The sequence below is a fragment of the Labeo rohita genome, chromosome 17 (genome assembly GCF_022985175.1).
Source record: "Labeo rohita strain BAU-BD-2019 chromosome 17, IGBB_LRoh.1.0, whole genome shotgun sequence".
In the NCBI taxonomy this organism is placed as follows: Eukaryota; Metazoa; Chordata; class Actinopteri; order Cypriniformes; family Cyprinidae; genus Labeo; species Labeo rohita.
The window spans coordinates 24,202,474-24,222,785 of NC_066885.1; the positions used below are offsets into that span (position 1 = coordinate 24,202,474).

Sequence of the window (20,312 nt, forward strand, 5' to 3'; positions counted from 1 at the left end):
CTCTTCCAAGCTTTATAATGGCAGTGAATGGCTGTTGAGATTTTGAAGTGCAATAAAGTGCATAAATCCATCATAAAAAGTACACTAGTGTTGCACAATATACCGGTATCGCGATACCCTGCTTTTAAAAACGGTACGGTTCCGCATTTTACTAGTACTGGTACTTTAAGAATGCATTTTAATAACAACCGTATTTCCTGAGTAAAACACTATTTGCCTATGATTTCCGGATAGTCAGTACGCTTCAATCAAAATGCGATATAGGCTAGTGTCTGTGAATATTAAGTCTCCAAAACACTATTTAAATATGAATCCTGCATGTTGTATGTGTCTTTGTGTGAATGAATGATGCAGAAGTGCGGTTTTGTTTACTACACACACACACACATAGTGACATGCATGTAATGCTTGTGCTGTTTTCAGCCTTTGCTGCTTCAATATATGAGTACGTGAACATATAAACATTATCTCTAGAACTGCTCTGAGAGTCACTTCATGGGCATTTTACCATTTCTTTTGCAGAAAACTATCTTCATATCATATACAAACAAACTTAAAGGTCTTCACAGCAACCTGTCAAAATAAAAGCTTGGTTTAACTTGACATAAATATGAAGAGTTCAGATGCAAAACCAGCTAAAAGCCATCTCGGTCAAAAATGAGATAATGATACTGAGTGAATGTTCCTGACACATAGTATACATCCATCAAATACTTTTACTTCAAACTCGCTAAAATCCCAGCCTCAGCCCAATCAGAAGTTCCAGTACTTACATAGAAACCTACACAAAGTAGCCAGAACGAAATGCTAATTTTAAAGAAATACATCAGCTGGATTTAGAGGCTTTTGCATCTGAACTCTTCATATATTACTTAACATAATGATACTACTACTACTAGTTATAAAAACATTATTAAAACACTATTTAAGGAATATTTACCAGTAAAATTATTTACTTGAATTTATTTAACAGAAAATTGTAAATACACAACATAGTATTTCTGAAAATGAAACAAATAATATAACAAATTATTTCTTTGTAAAATCGAATTAATCTTTATAAATTAATTAGACATGCTTTTGTTTTCATACTAAAATTTAATGAAACTATTAAAAATGGAATCCAGAAAAGCAATGGAAAACACAGATTCACAGAATTTTAGAAAAATAAAACTAAATTTGAGAAAAATAATAAAACGTATTTCATAGGGCCTTAAAAATGTAATTTAAGTTAGTTTAATGATTTCAATTAATGACACATGCTTTTAGATTAATATTTTTTAATGTAACCATTAGAGTCTAAAAAAATGTAAAACAGAAAAAAAAAACAGAAATTGGAAAAAATAAAACAGATTTCACAGGGCCCTATTTATTTCATTTGTGTCTTTGTTTTGTTGTATTTGTCCTTTAGTTTGTTACTTGCATCTATGTTCTTATCATTAATAACAAAGATAAAATAACTAACATGACAATATCATGATATAAATTTTTATTGTGAAATAAAATGACTATATCATTAAAGATTTGGCTTTATCCTTTTAGAGGGGTTAACGTACCAATGTTGCAAAGCTCTCTACATACCTGTAGGCTCTGTAGTTGCTCACCATAGTCCTGTGCAGTGCTACTGGCATGTAATTTCTTTTTTTAGTGGGGATGAAATGTTTTTTTTAATAGATTAAATAACTCTAACATCCATTTGGATCATCTATTCCAGCGGATGATGTAGGAGCGTAGCTCCAGTGAGAATATGTTTGTCTCACGAGAACCAGGTCTCCTATTCTCATTTTGTACTTCAAATTCATGACTGGTGTTTTGTTATGCTCTCTCCTCTGCGCTTCTGTGTTTGTCATCTCTCACCGGATACGCCTACGTCCTATATCATCCGCTGGAATGCCACTCTCATGAATGTGCGTATGAAAGTAAGTGGAAGCTAGAGTTTATGGCTTATGAAGTTTTAAATATGCATGTTTTTCTTACACAAACACATCGATTCCGATGAGATCAGAAAGCCTTTATTAACCACCCAGAGCTGTGTGGAGCACTTTTTATTATTAGACTTCAAAATCTCAACAGCCATTCACTGCCATTACAAAGCTTGGAAAAGCCAGGACAATTTTTCAGTACAATTCCGAATGTATCCGTCTGAAAGAAGAAAGTCATATACACTTAGGATGGCTTGAGGGTGAGTAAATCATGAGGTCATTTTCATTTTTGGATGAACTATCCCTTTAAGGGCACATAACGGCCACAAAGGTGGAGTTTGTGAACACCCTTCTGAAACCTAAAATGACAAATGAGACACCCTACGGGACATGAGTGGGCAAAAGAGCCTTGTAAGATATAGTTCACCCAAAAATGAAAATTTGCTGTTTATTTACTCAGCCTCAGGCCATCCAAAATGTAAGTGATCTCTTGTTCAGTAGAACATTTTTAGCTGAAACCCTAGTTCCTGGTGATTCATAAAATGCAAGTCAATGGCTATCGTCAATCTGAGAGGCACGAAAAGCACATCAGGCAACACAAAATTAATATCCGTGGCTCCTGACAATATACTGAGGTCTATGGAAGAAGCTGAACATTATTCACAACATTATTACCTTTAATCTACAGCCTCAGGCAAACAGTCCAGAATGATGAATGAACAACCAGTTCACCAAATTGGACTGTATTATCTGAAACACAGCTCGGGTTACTCAATCAAAACTCACTTTTGACATGCCTGACAGTCACTCTGACTCAAAATGAGCCAATATACCAGCATATATGATCCTATGATACCAGTTTTTGCCAACTCATTCCAGTTACTCCTAAAGTACACTGAACGCAGGAAACAGTTCTGACCGAAGAACTGGTGAGCTGCTGATATGAGCATCAAAGTTAAGACTTTATTGTCAGGAGCCAATCATACAGTCATTGTGTTGCCTAATATGCTTTTTTTTGACCGTCAAAGTGACGGTAGCCATTGACTTGTATTTTATCAATCACCAAGGACCAGAGTTTCAGCTAATAATTTTCTTTACTGTTCTACTGCAGAAACAAGGTCACCTTTATCACCTTTCCATTCTTTATTTTTGTAAGCTGCACTGAAATCCACCTCTCCTCGTGTTTGTCTGCCCCACGCTGTGACGACAGCATTGTTAGCAGTGCTAGCAAACACCACATACTTTGATTATTTGGTATTTGACGTTTTACTGTATTTCCAAGCATTATAAATGGACTGTCTAGACTTTATAGCATTTTACATAGGTCTACAAGTTGGCTTCTATCACCATAAAGTGGGTTAAGGGAGACTGATGCAGGATCAGCGTGTAAGTGCCCTGGGCATTGTGCCATGCACCTGGCACAGCCTCCACTGAGAGAATGGCCACAACACAGACCTGCTGTCTCTCCGTGCACTGCGCCCAATCAAGACAGGCTGCCAGGAGAGACAAGGCTCTGTCTACCCAGCCTTCAGCCTTCACTTACTGATCAAGGTCAATACCTGACCCCACAATATGGGGGGAGAGGAGGGAGAGAGAGAGGTCTGATAATTGGCGACGCCATCACACTGTAGCACAGTGCTATTCAGGAGCATCTCAGAAACACTGATGAACCTGAAGTGTCAAGGCAAAAAATAAACATCGCTGAGCTGTGAGCTTGTGAACTGTAGTGATGAAATGAGAAAACAGGTGCTGTGTGATAATATACTGACAACTAATAGTCAACACAGCTTTATATTTAGGGCCCTGTGGAATTTACTGTATAACGTGGAATGACAGAATTCGCCATATTTTGGACAAATAAATCAAAAGTAGGTCAGTACACTTAAATCAAAATGCAATATGGACTAGTGTATGTGAATATTAAGCCACAAAAAGACTATTTAAATATGAATCCTACACGTTCTTTGTGTTTCTGTGTGAATGAATGGTGGAAATGTGTGGGATCCTTAACTACAACAAAAAGAAATAAAATAACAATATATATATTTTTAATAAAATCAATTAATTAGAGATGCTTTTGATTATTAAATTTAATGAAATATTAATGATTAATCCAGAATTTAAATCATGAAATGTACACAATTTAACAGAAATGTAAAAATTATTATTTTTTTAATTGAAATATGAAATATGTTTTTTTCCCCCTCAAATTCAGTTTTATTTTGTTTTGGATTCTATTCCATTTTAGTGGTTTCATAAAATTTTAATAAACAAAAGCATCTCTAACTGATTTTATTTAAAAATGATTAGAATTATTATTATTTAATTATTTATTATTTATTTGTAAAAAATGTTTCACAATATTACTGTTATTTCTGGAATCCAGAAAATTAATGGAAAACACAGAATTTGGTAAAAAATAAAACTGAATTTCAGAAACGTATTTCATAGGGCCTTACGATTTTATTTTTTGTTAAAATTGTAATAAATTGCTGTTAAATTGTGTATGTTTTATGTTTTGTTCATTAATTAGACATGCTTTTGATTAATAAAATCTAATTTAACCATTAAAAGAGTCTAGAAAAAATAAAAAGGAAAAAAACAGCATCCAGAAAAATGGAAAATGGAAAAATCTGAATTTGAAGGTTCTGATTTTTAGACATACTAATGAATAGACTATAACATTTATGATGTCAAATCGACATTAATAATAAAAAATAAAAATAGCATAAAATATATTACTTATATCAAAAGTGGTAACTTTTACAGCACTTTTTTAATGATTGAAACTGATTTATTTTAACACTTATTTTAACACTTTTTAATAAATAATAATAAAAATAAATGTAAAAAATAAAAGCTTAAATTTGTATGCATAGTAAAACATAAATGTTTCAATATTAAAACAATAAAATATAAAACAATTGTAATGAATAAAAATAAAAATAATTATTTCAATTAATAAAATTAAATTGTACTTAAATTAAATTTAAAAATAAAAATTAAATTAAATAAAAGCTTAAATTTGTACGCATAGTAAAACTTAAATTGGTGTAACTACTGTCAGGCTCTACTGTGAGTGAAAAGACATACATTCAAAACAGTTTTATGGTACTGAAAAAATCCAAACAAAAATATTGTGGAAAATATGTGGCAGGAGTGGTTGGTGCTCCCATTGGAAAAAACAAAATCCTGTATGAAACGCTGCCGAGAGAAATCTTGCCAAATCGCTTCTGTACACGGTGTGGGAGGCTGGTGTCTTTTGTTTGCAAATTTGATTTTTGGGAGCATAATTACCCTGATTTACATATTAATGCACTCATTTAACAATAATTATTTGTCCTTCAAGTCAATAGTACCAGCAAAGCCTCCAAAACCATTTTACAATCCCACTTGTTTAGTGACTAAATACTGCATTTTTTTTTACCATCACGATGACACGTTCTTGGCCCTGGGCCCACGAGTGGCTCAGTAAGCAGACAGCTGTGAAACATGATGCTAAGGAAGGTTGAGCATAACTCACATTTAGTCGGCCGCTCCAGTTTCCGTCTCCCCCGTTTCTTGCGAGGCAGAGTTGGCAGCGTCTCCTCTTCGTACTTCTCGGAGTCCTGGCTGGAGACAAATCCGTTCTCCAGGGATGGGCTCAGGCTTGAATCAGAGGCCGACTCGGCCCGGCAGCCCGACTGGCGTGGGAGCCCGTTTTCCGCAGCATTCTTGTCCAGCGTGGGGTGGCGACCTTCACACGATTTGTTCTCATGCCTCTCAACATCTCCATTCTGAGACTGCAAAGATGACTGGAGCTCCACCCCTTTGTGCTGCTTAGCCACGCCCACCAGCTGATCCACTGCCCCGTAACACTCCACCTGCGGCAGTAAATTACATAATAGGTTGTAGATGCATGACTGTCCAATCCGATTATTAATAAGAAGCTCTGATAAACAATAGCAGCTCCCTACGGCGCAATAGATTCAATATTTTAATTAAATTTACCATAATTTACCATAACAATCCTCCTTTTATGATTACAAACTGCAAAAACGCATATTTCAATAAAAAAAATACTTCACTTACACACTAAAAAATATGTAACAGTAAGAAAAAATGAATAAATCAATACAGACATAAATATTTATTTTCCCCTCTAGAACACACAGTGTAATATTTAATATTTTAATATTTTTTAAAAGTACCGTCTTTAATCAAATTATCATGTCATTTAACAATAGGGCTGGGTAAAAATATTGATTTCTCATGTTTATGAAATGATAACAGTTCTTAAATCAAGAATCGATTAGTCTAGCCTGTTTTCAGTTAATGAATGGGATACTTTAGCGTGCCTACCATCCAATAAAACGCACTAAGCTTTATCCTTTGTTAACTTTCCATATGAAACAAAGTCTCAGCTTTCAAATCCTCTTTATTTTGATACAGTATTCAAACAATAAATACCGTTTTGGCTATGTTTAATGTAGCCTAGCCAATCCACTGCTAGTGGCACCTCAGTTTAGAGAAGCGGCAGCGCGATGCGCACATAAACGAATCGTCTCCTCAGCTTTAATACCAGTTTCAGTACAAATTAAACATGAATATAAGTCCAAAGGTATGATAAAAGAAAGTACATCTTACCGAAATCCGTATCCTGTCTCATGTAATCGCTCAATCAGTGTTTCAACCGCGGAAAGAGGTCAATATTACAGCTTCTAAACATGTAACGTCACATTTACCTCAGGAAAAACATATTCGATGACCGAAACTCTTTAGTCAGCTAGAAAAATGAACTCTAGAGAAGAGCATTTTGCTAAATATTTGCACCATATAACATATTCATTGTATTTTACAGCCCTATTCAACAACCACTCTGACATATTAAGCAAATAGTAATTAATTTGACTCATTCAAATATTGTAAGCCTTTCCGATGATTCATTAAAAGCATCATTCATTCATGAATCAGCCGCTGTTTGCTCTGTATGTTTATGTTTTGCATGCAGCCGGTAAAGATGAGGCATTTATATGGTGTGTTGTTGTCGTAGGTTGTGTCGGTTTATTTCCGTGAGGCTGTAGATTCAGTGCTAACAGTGCAGGAAACGCTGAAATCTTTATTTTAGTATTTTATCGTCTTGTACCATAGCTCTAACAAGGATGAGGATTTTAATAAAGCTGTCATTAAAACACCCCCTCTTTTAATATAAACTGCATTTCCAGAAGGGCCCTTGATGATAACAGTCATACACCTTTACTTACTTCAAAACGGTTATGAATCACAGAGTGCAAATTAAAGAGGAAGACCTAATTTGCAGTAAAAAGTCAAATCTTTCATTTGCAGTCTAGGCCTCGTCTTTCGTCTGCTCGGGATAAGGTCATTTCCGACGTCCTTGTGTTGACATCTAACTACCTATCTGAACCATCTAATCTAATCTGAAACAAAGAAGACATGGATGCTCTTCCTACACATTAAGGGTAATGTGAGTACAATGTTTCTTTGCATCTGTCTACAAAGAAACACAAAAATAACACAATAACAAACTGCAGTATGGCCATTGAGAGTAGAGCTTTAAAGCTTCATACTTCAATTAGGGTATTATAAAAGTGGCTCATATGGTGCCACTTTTAATATCCTCTGATGTATTTGGAGACATGAAAACAGATAAATGAAGGCAGACAAAGCAGAAGAAGAAATTATGTCAGATTCCTAAAAATCATTTTTTGGGGTCAGATCTGTTCAATAAATGAGATTATCCAGCTTTTAAATGAGCTGTTATTCCTACATTTCAGTTTTTAATTTGAATTTTAGTTTTGGTGTGTATGTGTGTGTGTGTGTTTGTGTATGGGTTGTTGATGTGACATGGCATTTTTACTGTCCCACAAGATAAAAATGAATATAATTAATATTGTTGTTACATAGAATGCAGTAAATCGTTAAACAGTTCTTTGTACTACATGGACCTGTTGTTATAAAAACGGCAGTGTTATTCGATTTTTACCATTTTTAGCCAAATGTCAAAATTGTCCTATGGTGTCAAGCATGGTTCAACAAATTACAACTTTTATAAATTAAAAAGAAAAGCATAAAAATGTTAATAACTGGCATAACTGTACAAGTGTTTGTGTTAGTAAATGGCCATCATTTTTTCATCTGTATATTTCTGAAAGCGTAGAAACTTGATACATTTTATCTCTGAAAAACATGTCCTCTGGTGCGACACCATATCCTGATTTTAAATTGCCTAATTCCAAAAAAAAAACTTTAATTAGTTGAAGGACCCCATTCATGATTCATGATGCCTGTGACATGTGCATTTGGCAAATTTTTGTCTAAAAATAGTTAACTTTTTTGAAACCACTACAAAAGTATTACATTTTGTTGTCTTTTGGTGTCACACCCCTTAATTATATTTTTAATTAAAAACTGTATTTTAAACTACATAATTATGGAAAATTATGCAAATGTGTCTTGCTAACCACTAATCACAGGTTAGCCCGGAATAGCAAAGTCATTAATTGACACAAAAAGCTGAAATGTCCTATGGTGTGACAGTAAATGTCCACTGGTGTGACGCCTGTATTGTCACACCAGAGGACAAGGTCTCTTTAAGAAGCATTTAAAATAATTAAATTTGTTTAACTACTTTTTTCTTTTTGAATCATTTTTTTAGTGTTCTTAAATGCAATAATCACAAGTTTTCTGATGCTTTTGCAGAAACTTGTACTGTTATGAAGTGCCATGAAAATAAGTATAAAATGTGATACTTTGTTTTTGAAAGAGAAAGAATTGAGGGAGAGAAATAAGTACAAGAGAGGACACAGAAAAATAGACAATGTAATGATACTACTACTACTAATAATACATGTATTATTAAAACATTATTTTTTAAGGAATATTTAACAAAAATAATTTACCAAAATGTATTTATCAGAAAAATGTAAATGCACAACACAGTATTTCTGAAAGAAAGAAAGAAAGAAAGAATTTGTAATAAAATCAATTAATTAGATATGCTTTTGATTATTAAAATTCAATGAAACCATTCGAATGGAATCCAATAAATTCATAAAAAACTGAATTTTGTAAGAAAAAGAATAAAAATTTGAGGGGGAAAAAAAACGGATTTCATAGGGCATTAAATACATTTTTTAATAAACTTTTATTTCATGATTTTCATGATTTCAATTGATTAGACACGCTTTTTGATTAATATTTCTTACTTTAACCATTAAAATGGAAAAAACGGAATCCAGAAAAATGAAAACTGCAAAAACGGAATTTGTAAAATAATAAAACGCATTTCATAGGGCCCTACATTTATTTTAAACAGAAATCTTTTATATTATAAATGTCCTCACTGTCTCTTTTGATCAATGTAATGCTTCCCTGATGAATAAAACTTTTTTTGGTAGTGTATAGAAGATTAAAATGCCATCAAGCCACCTTAACTACACAACCCCCTGTGCTATATGACTATACATCCTGTACAGTCATTAATCTACAACTTCGACATGCATCACTCGTCGCATCCAACCACCTGCTTAGCATGTGCGCGGGAAGCCAGAGTGACACAAGAGGCTGGCGATACAGAGACAAACAGACTGGGAGCCCGCAGAGAGTTGAATCGCCAATCTGACAGTGGCATTTCTCTTTAGAGGAGCAGCTGCCGCTTCGCCTCGCTGCCTCGGGATGTCAAAGCCATTCTCATGAAAGAGAGATCGAACAGTGATCTGACACAACACAACCGCTACTCTACTTTAGTGAGAGGAAAGACATAATCTCCCAAACAGCTGCTGGATTGTTCCTTCTCGTGCTCGTTTGTGTCGCTGTCTTGTGTCGTGATGATGACAGAAAATGTAAAACAGTCAAGTTGCTCAACGGCATACCTATGATGATCTAACTTGTCGTAGCAAGACTCTGGGTGACTCTGGAAAATTTGAGTAAAAGCAGGGTTACAGCGTCGTGCCGCCCACAAATGCTGGATTCTGGGTTTCTACTTTCTTAGTGTTTATTCTTTCCGTTTGCTTCATTTTTCATTCGACATTACAGAGGGGAGGTGGTATGGGAGGAATGTTGTTCATTTGTCTGAGGAGAGCCAGTTGGCGCTGTGAGAAAAACGTTTTCAAGACCCCTGAAGTCTCTTTAAAAAGTACATTCAATGTATTATTGTCCATTAGCATCACTATTACTGTTGCTTATACTTACTGTTAGGGATCTGAGCAAACCATTAACTTGGGGAATTAAACGCAACAAGCACAGACACGAATGATAGGTCAAATCTCATGGCTTGTTGAGTTGAAGTGATTTATAGACTTATTTATGGACTTACGATTTTATCTGATGGACAATAAAGTGGGTGGAAAAATTCCATAGACGTTTAAGAGCAATTCAAGAGAGCAAAATATAGTTGAGATGGGCTCTTGGGATAGAAATAACAGCTTCACACAAAAAAGGCACTGAGAAACAAATCAATCTGATTTGTGAGCAAATGTCATAGCGGTTTTATAAACTGGACAAAATGACTCATTGAAAGAATCCGTCTCAAAAGAATGATTGATTAACTGATTCAAGTCATTTTTTCACAAATTGGACATTATGACTTTGTTTTCTCTAAAGAGATGATGTGCAACAAACTGCATACAGATGCCACTACTGGCAACTAGATTTTAAAGGGGTCATAACATGAGAAACCAAACATCCCTTGATCTTTTGACATCCTGCAAGTTTCTTAAAGGGGTCATCGGATGCCCATTTTCCACAAGTTGATATGATTCTTTAGGGTTATAATGAGTCTATAACATGCTTTGGTTAAAATTTCTCAAAGGTAGTGTAAATAACACCTTTTTTACCTTGCCAAAATCAGCTCTGCAAAAATCACCCTGTTCTGGTTGATGTTGCTTTAAATGTTAATGAGCTCTGCTCGCCCCGCCCCTTTCTTCTCTCTGTGGAGTGACGAGCCTGTTTACTTTAGCCACATTTAGCCGCGCTTAACCACAAAACTTGCTAACTAGCATGTTATTAGGAATGGCGATTGCAAAGATTCATAAAAAACCCTTATACTCACTTCTGCTGTAAGTGAAGCTGGATCACGAATGATTTGAGCAAACATAGACGCATTTGTTTAGATCAGGAGGCACATTCCACTCACAAACAAAAGTCATCCACTGCATCTTCAGTGGCTCAGATGTTGGGAGTAAATGACGACTACTATGTTCATTCTTACATCTAACAACAGAACACCTCAATAGCTTAGGAGCTATTCTTGTCTACGTCCCTGTTCTGGCATAGAAACAACGGCGAATGAACTGTTACTGCTCTTTCAAGGCGGATCTAAGGCCGTCAATCAGCTATCGTGGGAGTGGCCTCTGTCGTGTGTCTTCACACAGACAAGATGCTGGGTGGATTATTATCATTATAGGGTGGTTGTGTACACACACTGCCAACACACATTTATGTTCAAACAACATGTAAAAGTTAACATTGCATCCAATGACAGCTTTAACTTAAAATGTCCTCATCATCAATAAAAAAGCATTTATGTAATAACCCTCAGAAAACAGCTTGTTTGGATCTAAGGAGTGAGGTAATGCCACCCGGGCGCAGTCGTTTGCATAAACAGTGCAAGACAGTAGTGGCGTTTCCATTACCCTACAAATTGTGCAAATTGAATTGAAAATACGCCTAATGGAAAATTGCACAAAAACTCCCATATATCACCAAAAAAATTTTACTCTCACATGAGGTGGTTTTCAAGCAATTATGAAAAGGAATATTTCACAAAACTGTAATGGAAACTTTTTTCTCGCATTTACAGGTCAGATGGCGTATGTAAAAAGTCATATGATCATTCTTCAATGTACTATAACCTTCAAGAAACACTTCATATGTGCCCACTCTCAAGTACAAGGGGCTTTCCCTGGCATTAATGCTTAGACCATTTACACTGCACATATCTGTGGCTCAGATCGCTACTAGTCAATTCGTGTGTTTACGCCAGCCGCGCTGCGCACGTTTGAAGCGGCTCTCTGCGTTCCTTCTGTACAGATACATCCATGTGCCTCCTTCGATTAAACTTAGTCAAAATCTATCAAAATATGTTGCTATGACTTATCGCGAGAGGAAAAAATGATCTTTTATTTGCATAAAATCGGTTAATGGAATCACCGTCATTTCATGATACTTTTTTATCGACATTTATACAGTATCACAAAAAGTTTTGCGCAAATCTGTAATGGAAGCGTGCCTATAGACGAATACTCATCTTCTCACCATAGGACCCGCCCACTGGCGTTCAACGGCTGACACTTGAATCGCTGAATGCAAGTGTCATGTTTCATCAAAAGCAAATAGAAATTTCAATCACTGCTGCTATTTTGTCTAATCTTTGACGGGTTTAAATAATTTGTTCGTGTCTTTGTACAGATATCAGAAGGATCCCAGCATTTAGTTTACTTTTAATGGCATCCATGTCAAAGGATTGTTCGGAGTATGTTGTTTTGTAAACAAGGCACAGTGTCATGTAGAGTTCACAAAGAAACATTTGTTGAAAGACAAAGTGGTACTAGATCTGACTGCAGCTGCATCACAAACTGTAAGTAAATTGCTTCATGATGCTTTGTCTGGAAATTACCGTTTTATTTTAATCATGATGTTAAAACACTCACATGCAATAGTGAAGGGGCAGGGAATTGATACTGTTGATAACAGTCTCAAATGACCTTTGGCAAAAACCTACCCTCCTTAGTTACTGTTGCTATGTCCAACAAACAATGCCGCTCTGACACTACACATAACATTCTCACACAATGAAAAATACATTGTGGAGCAAAAATAACTGACAACACACCAACAAACAAGACAGAGCAGGTTACTTCTGGTATGAAACAAGGTCTCAGCTTTAAAATGTTGTCATTTGTTTAAAAAATTCAAACAATAAATACTGTTATGTGGCTTTTTAATGTGTCATGGCAGATCGCTGTATTGCCTTAATCGACACGTGAACTGATCGTCTTTTCCTCTTTACTTAAAACATGAATGAACATCAGAATGTATTTTATTTCAACCGTGAAAAGGCGTCAATACATTATGCGCAATTTTAGTTTAAGTCCACTGTAATATATCTACTCATCTGTCTGATTTGTTTATCGGACAAAACGGAGGATTCAGCACTATGATTGGTCAGATCGCCTGTCAATCAAGCTGTTTGCGAAGGGTCAATTATCAAGCCGTTTTGTTTTTCTGAGCAGTATGACATCATACCCCCACCCCTGACTGTTGACGGACTGTCCCGTATCAGCATATTCCCGCCCTCAGCCAGTTGTCCACCATTTCCTCAGCACTCGAGCAGCTGTCGCGACAACAGTGTCTCATAAGCAATGCAGGTGTTTTGTATTTGGATTTAAAAGTGAACATAAGAGTCGGACGTCAGAGCCACTGAGGACACAATGGATTCGTTTTGTTTTTGATGGTAATGCGCCACCAAATACACAAAAAAATGGAAGAGAGGGATGGGGTGAGCAGTAGCTCATTAGCATTTAAAGAGCCATGCACCAAAACAAGTCGCTGTGTTTAACAAGTTAAAAAGGGTGTTCTTTTACATGACCATTGAGGAATTTTAACCAAAAGTATGTTGAAGACATTTTATGAAGACTCTAAGGAATCATACCAACTTGTGGAAAATGGGCATCCGATGTCCCCTTTAAAGAGATAGTTTGCCCAAAAATGAAGAATCTGTCATTTACATAAACCTGTATGAGCTTCTTTATTCTATGGAACATAAAAGAAGGTATTTTGAAGAATGTTGGTAACCAAACAGTTTTGGCACCCATTGTTTAAAAAACACTGAACATTCCACAAAAGTAAGAAAGTCATATAGTTTTGGAACGACATGAGGGTGAGTATTAGTTGACAGAATTTTAATTTGTGGACAAATTATCCCTTTAAGAACATTATAGCAACCCACTATCAACCACATAGCATCCACTCACCTCACCTAAGCACTGCAATGTCACATTCTGTATGGAAATTCATACTGTCTTCAGAAAACACAAAAATCTAGCCTTAAGCTCAGTTGAATACAGAAATGCCCGGAAGACCATAAAACAATGGCACTGGCTGCAGTCCAGCGATCAAAACAATGTGGTATGCTTTGATATTAGCACCTTCCTTATGTGACCTAGAAACAAATCCTCCCATGTGTATCTGCAGCACCAAAGTTTGGAAATCAGGGTTGGAGGGGGGGTTGTCTGTAACTTCCGTGTCTAAAAATAGCACTGTAGAAAACAATGCCATTCAAGATGAAAAATGGAGACGAATTTCAAAGTTCCGGTCATCACTCTTGATGCGTCACTTAGAGCCTTGCCGTCCCCAGACGGCTTCACAATTCCAAGACATTTCAGCGAGGCAGTCAAACATAGAGTGCTCCACATCAACAGTCAGCACCTTTATGAGAGATGACTCAAACATTATTCTATCTGTCTTCACATGGCTTACATTTCACAGAGTAAGACATCACTCTCCTCATAGGACCGCAATTACCTGTTGAAGGAATGGGATAGGAGGATAATACAATCAGAAAGTCCTCAGGGGAAGGCAGGAGAGGATGTGGGGCAACCGAACATCCACATGCCCTGACATGCCCTCACTGGATTAATTATGCAAGAGCGCGGATTATTTTCAGAAAACAGGAATACTGGCTCCGGAGAAGAGGGGGACGTTTACCAGGGACTGGACGTGGAAAAGAACTGACTTACTCCCTACATTCACTCTCTAAAATTTACAGGGCCCAAGACAAAGGTTTTATGAGTTCTCTCTAGGGTCCAGTGAGAAAGCTAATCTATAGAGGACCATAGTGGGTTCCCAGGACCGGGGACAATATATCCCGATTGGCCTCCTCCCTAACAATGGCCTTGAGCAGTTTGTCAGAAAGGTGCAAAACAAGCAAGAACACAAACACTGAAGCTTGCTACGACTTATGTATAGACAAGGCAGATGTGATGTGTGCAGTGTTTCATACCAAACTATACAATAAATTGTAGCTATGACATCCAGTTACAATTCAGCGCTGACAAAGCTGGTCACACATTTTATGGAAAGCACCAGACATGTCAATTTGTACTCACATTCTCAAGTTCATGGAGATTCAAAGGCACATTGTACGATCGATGTGTACAATACTGCATGCCAGTACGATATACTGTAGCCAAGATGTTCAAGCCACGATTCAGGGTCGACAAAGTCAGTTGAAAACTTTACGAAAAGCTCTAGACGCACCATTCTGTACTTGTATTCTCAAGTTTAGGATACCAGTCCAAAACAGCGAATCTAATCAACATACAGGCAAAAGTTCACTTCAAGAATGAATGGTGTCCATGAAACATAGGGTAGCGCTTTACATTACAGTCCTGTTCCACATGTACATACTAAGTACTTATTACAGCGATTTCAATAACTGGGTTATAACTACAGTCAAAATTATTCAGACACTACATGTAATTTTTTATATTTTTTTACTTGTGGGTGCAGGACACTATAGTTCATTTATGTAAGTTAGGATAGCAAAACAAAGCAATTGTGACATATTATACCCAAAAATTCTTCATAGAGTGGAGTACCAGTAAAACTGATAAAAATCTGGGGAAAAATTTGATTTGACACTTTGACCTGACCATGTTTTGCTTAAGTGTTTTTAATTTAATTGCTAATGCAACCTTTTTACACTACAGTCTGAACAAAAGCATACTTTGGTAATTGGTCAACAAAGTAGTTGTGTAAATATGTAATGTAAATTGAATTTTTGGTTGATTGTAATCCATTACATACCTTTCTATCAAAGTTTTCTGACATTATCAAGATGAATTTGCTCTGACACAGTTTAACCCTGAATCTATAAACTAACCTTAACTAGGACCCTATGAAATCCGTTTTATTTTTTCCAAATTCCATTTTTTCCATTTTAATTTTTCTGGATTCCATTTTTTCCTTTCAATTTTTCTAGACTTTGTTTTAATGGTTAAATAAAAAAATATTAAACAAAAAACATATCTGATTAATTTAAATCATGAAACGTACACAATTTAACAGCAGTTTATTACAAAAATCATATTTTTAAGGCCTATTGAAATACATTTTTTTTTTCAAATCCAGTTTTCCAGATTCTGTTTTCCATTAATTTCCTGGATTCCATTTTAAAAGTTTCAATAAATTGTAATAATCAAAAGCATCTCTTAATAACTGATTTTATAAAGAATTATTTTTATTGTTTTGTGTATTTAAGTTTTTCTGGTAAATAAATCTTCTGGAAAATATTCCAGTGGGTGGGACTTAGTGTTTTGGGTGGGTGGGACTTAGTGATTTGAAAATAATTTGACAGAATACAGCAGGTGTTCTTGAGTAACATCAAACTTTGCTAAACATGTAAGGAAAGAACATTGCACATGTAGTTCAACATGATGGTTAGCGTTTAGGTGCAGGATGTTGGTGTCGGAGTGGGAGTACATATCAATGTAGAAAAATAAAATAAATACAAACCAAAAGTTCCCCACAAAGGTTAGGTTAAAGGAAGGAAAAGAGGTGACTTGTGGCCAAGTATGGTTATCCATATTCTGAATTTGTGCTCTTATTTCACCCATCCAAGTGCACACACACACACACACACACACCCCACACCCAGAGTCTCACCTCAGTCGTGGTATTGAGGGTGGAGGAGGGCAGTGGTCATTTACTCCCCCCATCTACAATCCCTGCCAGACCTGAGACTCCAACCCGCAACCTTTAGGCCACAACTGCCCCCAGAGAAAGCATTGAAATATATTTTTTCCTCCCATCTCATATCTATTCCCTTTATGGGTTCCCTGTTTAACCCCCCTAAGTTCTACTGCATTTTAAACTGTATTATTGTGCATTCTCTATAAGCGCCATTTTTGAATAGCGCGCATGTGCATAAATGCCTAAGGGAACCCAGAGTATGACGTAGGAGGGAACAGAAATAGTAAATTTCTGTAGGCTGAACAGCAGAAGTTATTACTCCACCACAGCACGTGACGTCATTAACAACGGCCCTACATTGTTTAACTAAAGTGGTTCAAATGACGGTGCTGGTGGAATATATGAAACTGTCCTTGGAGGACATCACCAAGAACAAGAGCGAGAAGTTGTGCGTGCATGTAGGAAAGTCATCCCAATCATCTGCATCTTTTTTTGAATGCCTAAAAGGTTGTGGCTGGGTTGCCCATCTCTCGACAAAAGGTATGCTTTCTGCATGAGTTGATTTTCACATCTGTCCATCTTCCTTTGACGTTTGCAGGTACAGTCGAGGTGTCCAACCTTTCGATCAGCTGTTCCTCTTGCTGCTCTGGTTCTTTGTTTGGGGCTGAAGCTGGGCCACCTTGAATGGTACAGAGTCATGTAGTCTGTGGACAAGTGGTGAGTTTATTAGGATCAGGTGTGATAGGAGATGGACCTGTTGTAGCTGTACTTGGGTCACTGGAAGTTCAGACAACAGTGAGGAGAAGACGAAATCACAATTTTGGATGAGGCCAATGCCAGTCAGTACCTAATGTAGTCTCTGCCTCTTTTTTTGAATGCCTGAAAGGTTCTCGTTGGGATGGCCATTTCTCGACATGTGACGAGGTATGCCTTGTATTATTCTGCATGAGTTAATTCTGGATTAGAGTGAACTAGAGTGATTTCTACATTTGTCCATCTTCCTTTGACGTTTGCAGGTACAGTTGAGGTGACCACCCTTTCGACCAGCTGTTCCTCTTGCTTCTCTGGTTCTGGAGTGTCAGTGTGCTCAGGTGATGGCTGTGGGTTTTGAAGAGCAGGAGTATGTTTCTTTGTTTGGGGCTGAAGCTGGGCCACCTTAAATAGTCCTGAGTCATGTATTCTGTGGACACGTGGTGAGTTTATTAGGATCAGATGTAATAGTAGATGGACCTTAGTAGTTGTACTTGGGTCACTGGAAGTTCAGACAGCAGTGATGAGAAGGAGACAAAAATCACAATTTTGGATGAGGCCAGTGCCACTCAGAAAGGTTAGAACTGTGATTTTCTTCTCTTCCTCCAGGCTTCTTGGTAGTCATCTCAGACATAATTCCATCCATGGCATGCCACCTTCCTTACATCTTACTAGGTTTCTTGAGTAAATCACATGCTTTTTTCCCCAGGTTGGTGCAGATGTCTCCTGTTAGCGTTAGATTACAGGTCAGTTTGTCTGTATAACTCAGTGTAGTCTTTCTTATTCCATTTTGCCTTTAGGTTTCTCTGTTCATCCCAGAAGACAATGGATGGAAAGAACTTGAGTTGCAATAGACCTAGCTGCTGACAGTGCTGTATGTCATAACCCATAGATTGTGCAAGCTGGATCGCCCTTCCAAAGGTATGTGGGTAACCAAAAACATTTAGTTCAGCCAGGTCCTTGCTAAAATCTGTCACTGTTCTGCATACAAAGGAATAGGGACACAGTCATTGTGTTCGTGCAGGTCACCTGAAAGGATATACACTAGGCTTTCTCCAATTACTGAAGGGTCACCTTACAGTGTGTCAGTCAGTGGGAAGATTCTCAAATCTCTCATTTGCTTTAGGTCTTTGAACTACGTGTCCAGTGGTGGTGGAGATTCTCCCACGTTGGCGCTTCCCACCACAGATAACCCAAGTAGAGTGTAAAGAGTGCGAGTTAGATAATTGATGACAGGATGGATAACGTGGCACAGTCCTAATGCCTGTGAATGTCTTTAAAGACAAGCACCAGGAGTATATCCTCAAGAAAGTGAAAAATGTGTAGGTGTTCATAAAAGTCCACTCATCCAACCTTTCTGGGATTTGTTCTGTCAACAAAAATACTGCCTCCATTCTCGCGTAGGTGCAGCATCTGCATTTCATAGTTAGGTCCTCCATGTGTTACACATATTCCTTGGCTTGTTTCAGTAGCTCTTGAGTGTGCTTTGGATGATGGAGACCACAAGTCATGATAATCCTACTGACAGGGTGTTTTGTTGTGTTCAGAATGATGGCAAAATAGGGCTTTATACCATTGAAGACGTTCTTCAATGGTCGTCTATGATCATTGGGTATTGGTCCAGGTGTCAGGATCTTGGCCTGACTGTCTTGTGCTTGTTCAATGTTTCTCTGTTTGTTTTGTGTCTAAGCACATGGTTCTGTCCCTGTTTGTGTCTGCCACGTGCTCCTCTTGTCCCACCTCCTTGTTTCCCCTGGTCACGCCCCCTTGTTTAGCCGTTGTTTGCTTGATTGTCTGCACCTGGTCCTTGTGTGTGCTGCTCCATATATTGAGTTCCTTTCCCTTGTGTCTCTGCTGGTTCGTTGTGGTGTTTTTATGTCGTCGGTTTTGAAGTTAATCTTTTGATCTTGCTCTTTTTGATCTCTTACCTTGCAAATTCGTATCCTTGTTTTTATTTGGTTTTCTTTAAGTGTGTTTCTTTAGTAATTGATTTTGGTGCATTATAGCCTAGGTTACTTTCTGCTTTTGATCTAGTATTTTTTTTATCACTTTATTTCTGCAGTTCCAGTTCCTTTTTTAGGTTCTAAGCTCTATTACCTTTTATATTTTATTTGGCTAGTTTTGGATATTCCTCGCCTCTTACTTTAGTTTCGTTAGCCATCATTTCTTGCCTGTTTCTGTTCTCTTATTTGTTCTTGCATTTTGTTTGTCTAGTTGTGTTTGTGTTGTCTTGTTTTGTCTTGGGTCTTGTCTTGTCTGTTATCATGTTTGGTCCTATCCTGCCCTGTTTCCAGAGTTCCTTGGCCACTGACCCCTATTGCCTGACTGCAGCTCACTCTCAAGTATCTGGCCTCTGGTTCTGTGAGCCTCTACCTGGCAGCAAGACTGGTGCTTCTTCTGAGATCTACATCAAGCTACAGGTTCCTGTGTTCCTGCCTAGTCTTTCCTCTGGAGCTGCCTCTCCCAAGCTCATTGCCATCTCTGACGGTCTCCATGGTCATCCACCCCTACCCGTATTGTCGTCTACCCTGCCCTTCTGTTTGGACTGTTTCTCCCTGCTGTTCTAGTCTTTGTCTAATTAATACAATACCCTTGTCTGCTCATTTGCATCTGGGTCCCATTTCTTGCAGATCCCTGACATAAAGTGGAAGTTTGCAGCTTTAGGAATTCCGGCTGCCATGTATAAAGTTTCTCTGTGTCTAATGACCTGTTGTAGTCCATACTGAGACCACATTATATTCATGGTTTGGGCTCCTTTTGTCCAAATTTTGTTACAATGATGGATTGGCTTGGATCCTTGTTGACTTCTGTGAGTGCTTCCATGAGTATTTGGAGCATGAAAGTTTGATCCTGTTTTAGGACATTAATTCGTCCTAAGTTGTTGGCATTGTTTTTCATTATCGACTGTCTTTGTTTGTGTTCTGGGAAGTTGTGCGGGGTTTTTTTTTT

At 37.3% G+C, this 20,312-nt stretch overlaps 1 protein-coding gene across 8 annotated transcripts in view; it reads right to left on the bottom strand.

Moving 5' to 3' along the window:
- dnmt3ab (DNA (cytosine-5-)-methyltransferase 3 alpha b) overlaps positions 1-20,312 on the bottom strand; it is an 82,860-nt gene that overhangs the window by 51,444 nt on the left and 11,104 nt on the right. For all 8 annotated transcript variants that reach the window (XM_051132916.1, XM_051132918.1, XM_051132915.1 and 5 more), the window contains exon 4: positions 5,446-5,785. In XM_051132916.1, the coding sequence (XP_050988873.1) occupies positions 5,446-5,785 (340 nt within the window). The remainder of the gene's footprint in view (positions 1-5,445; positions 5,786-20,312) is intronic.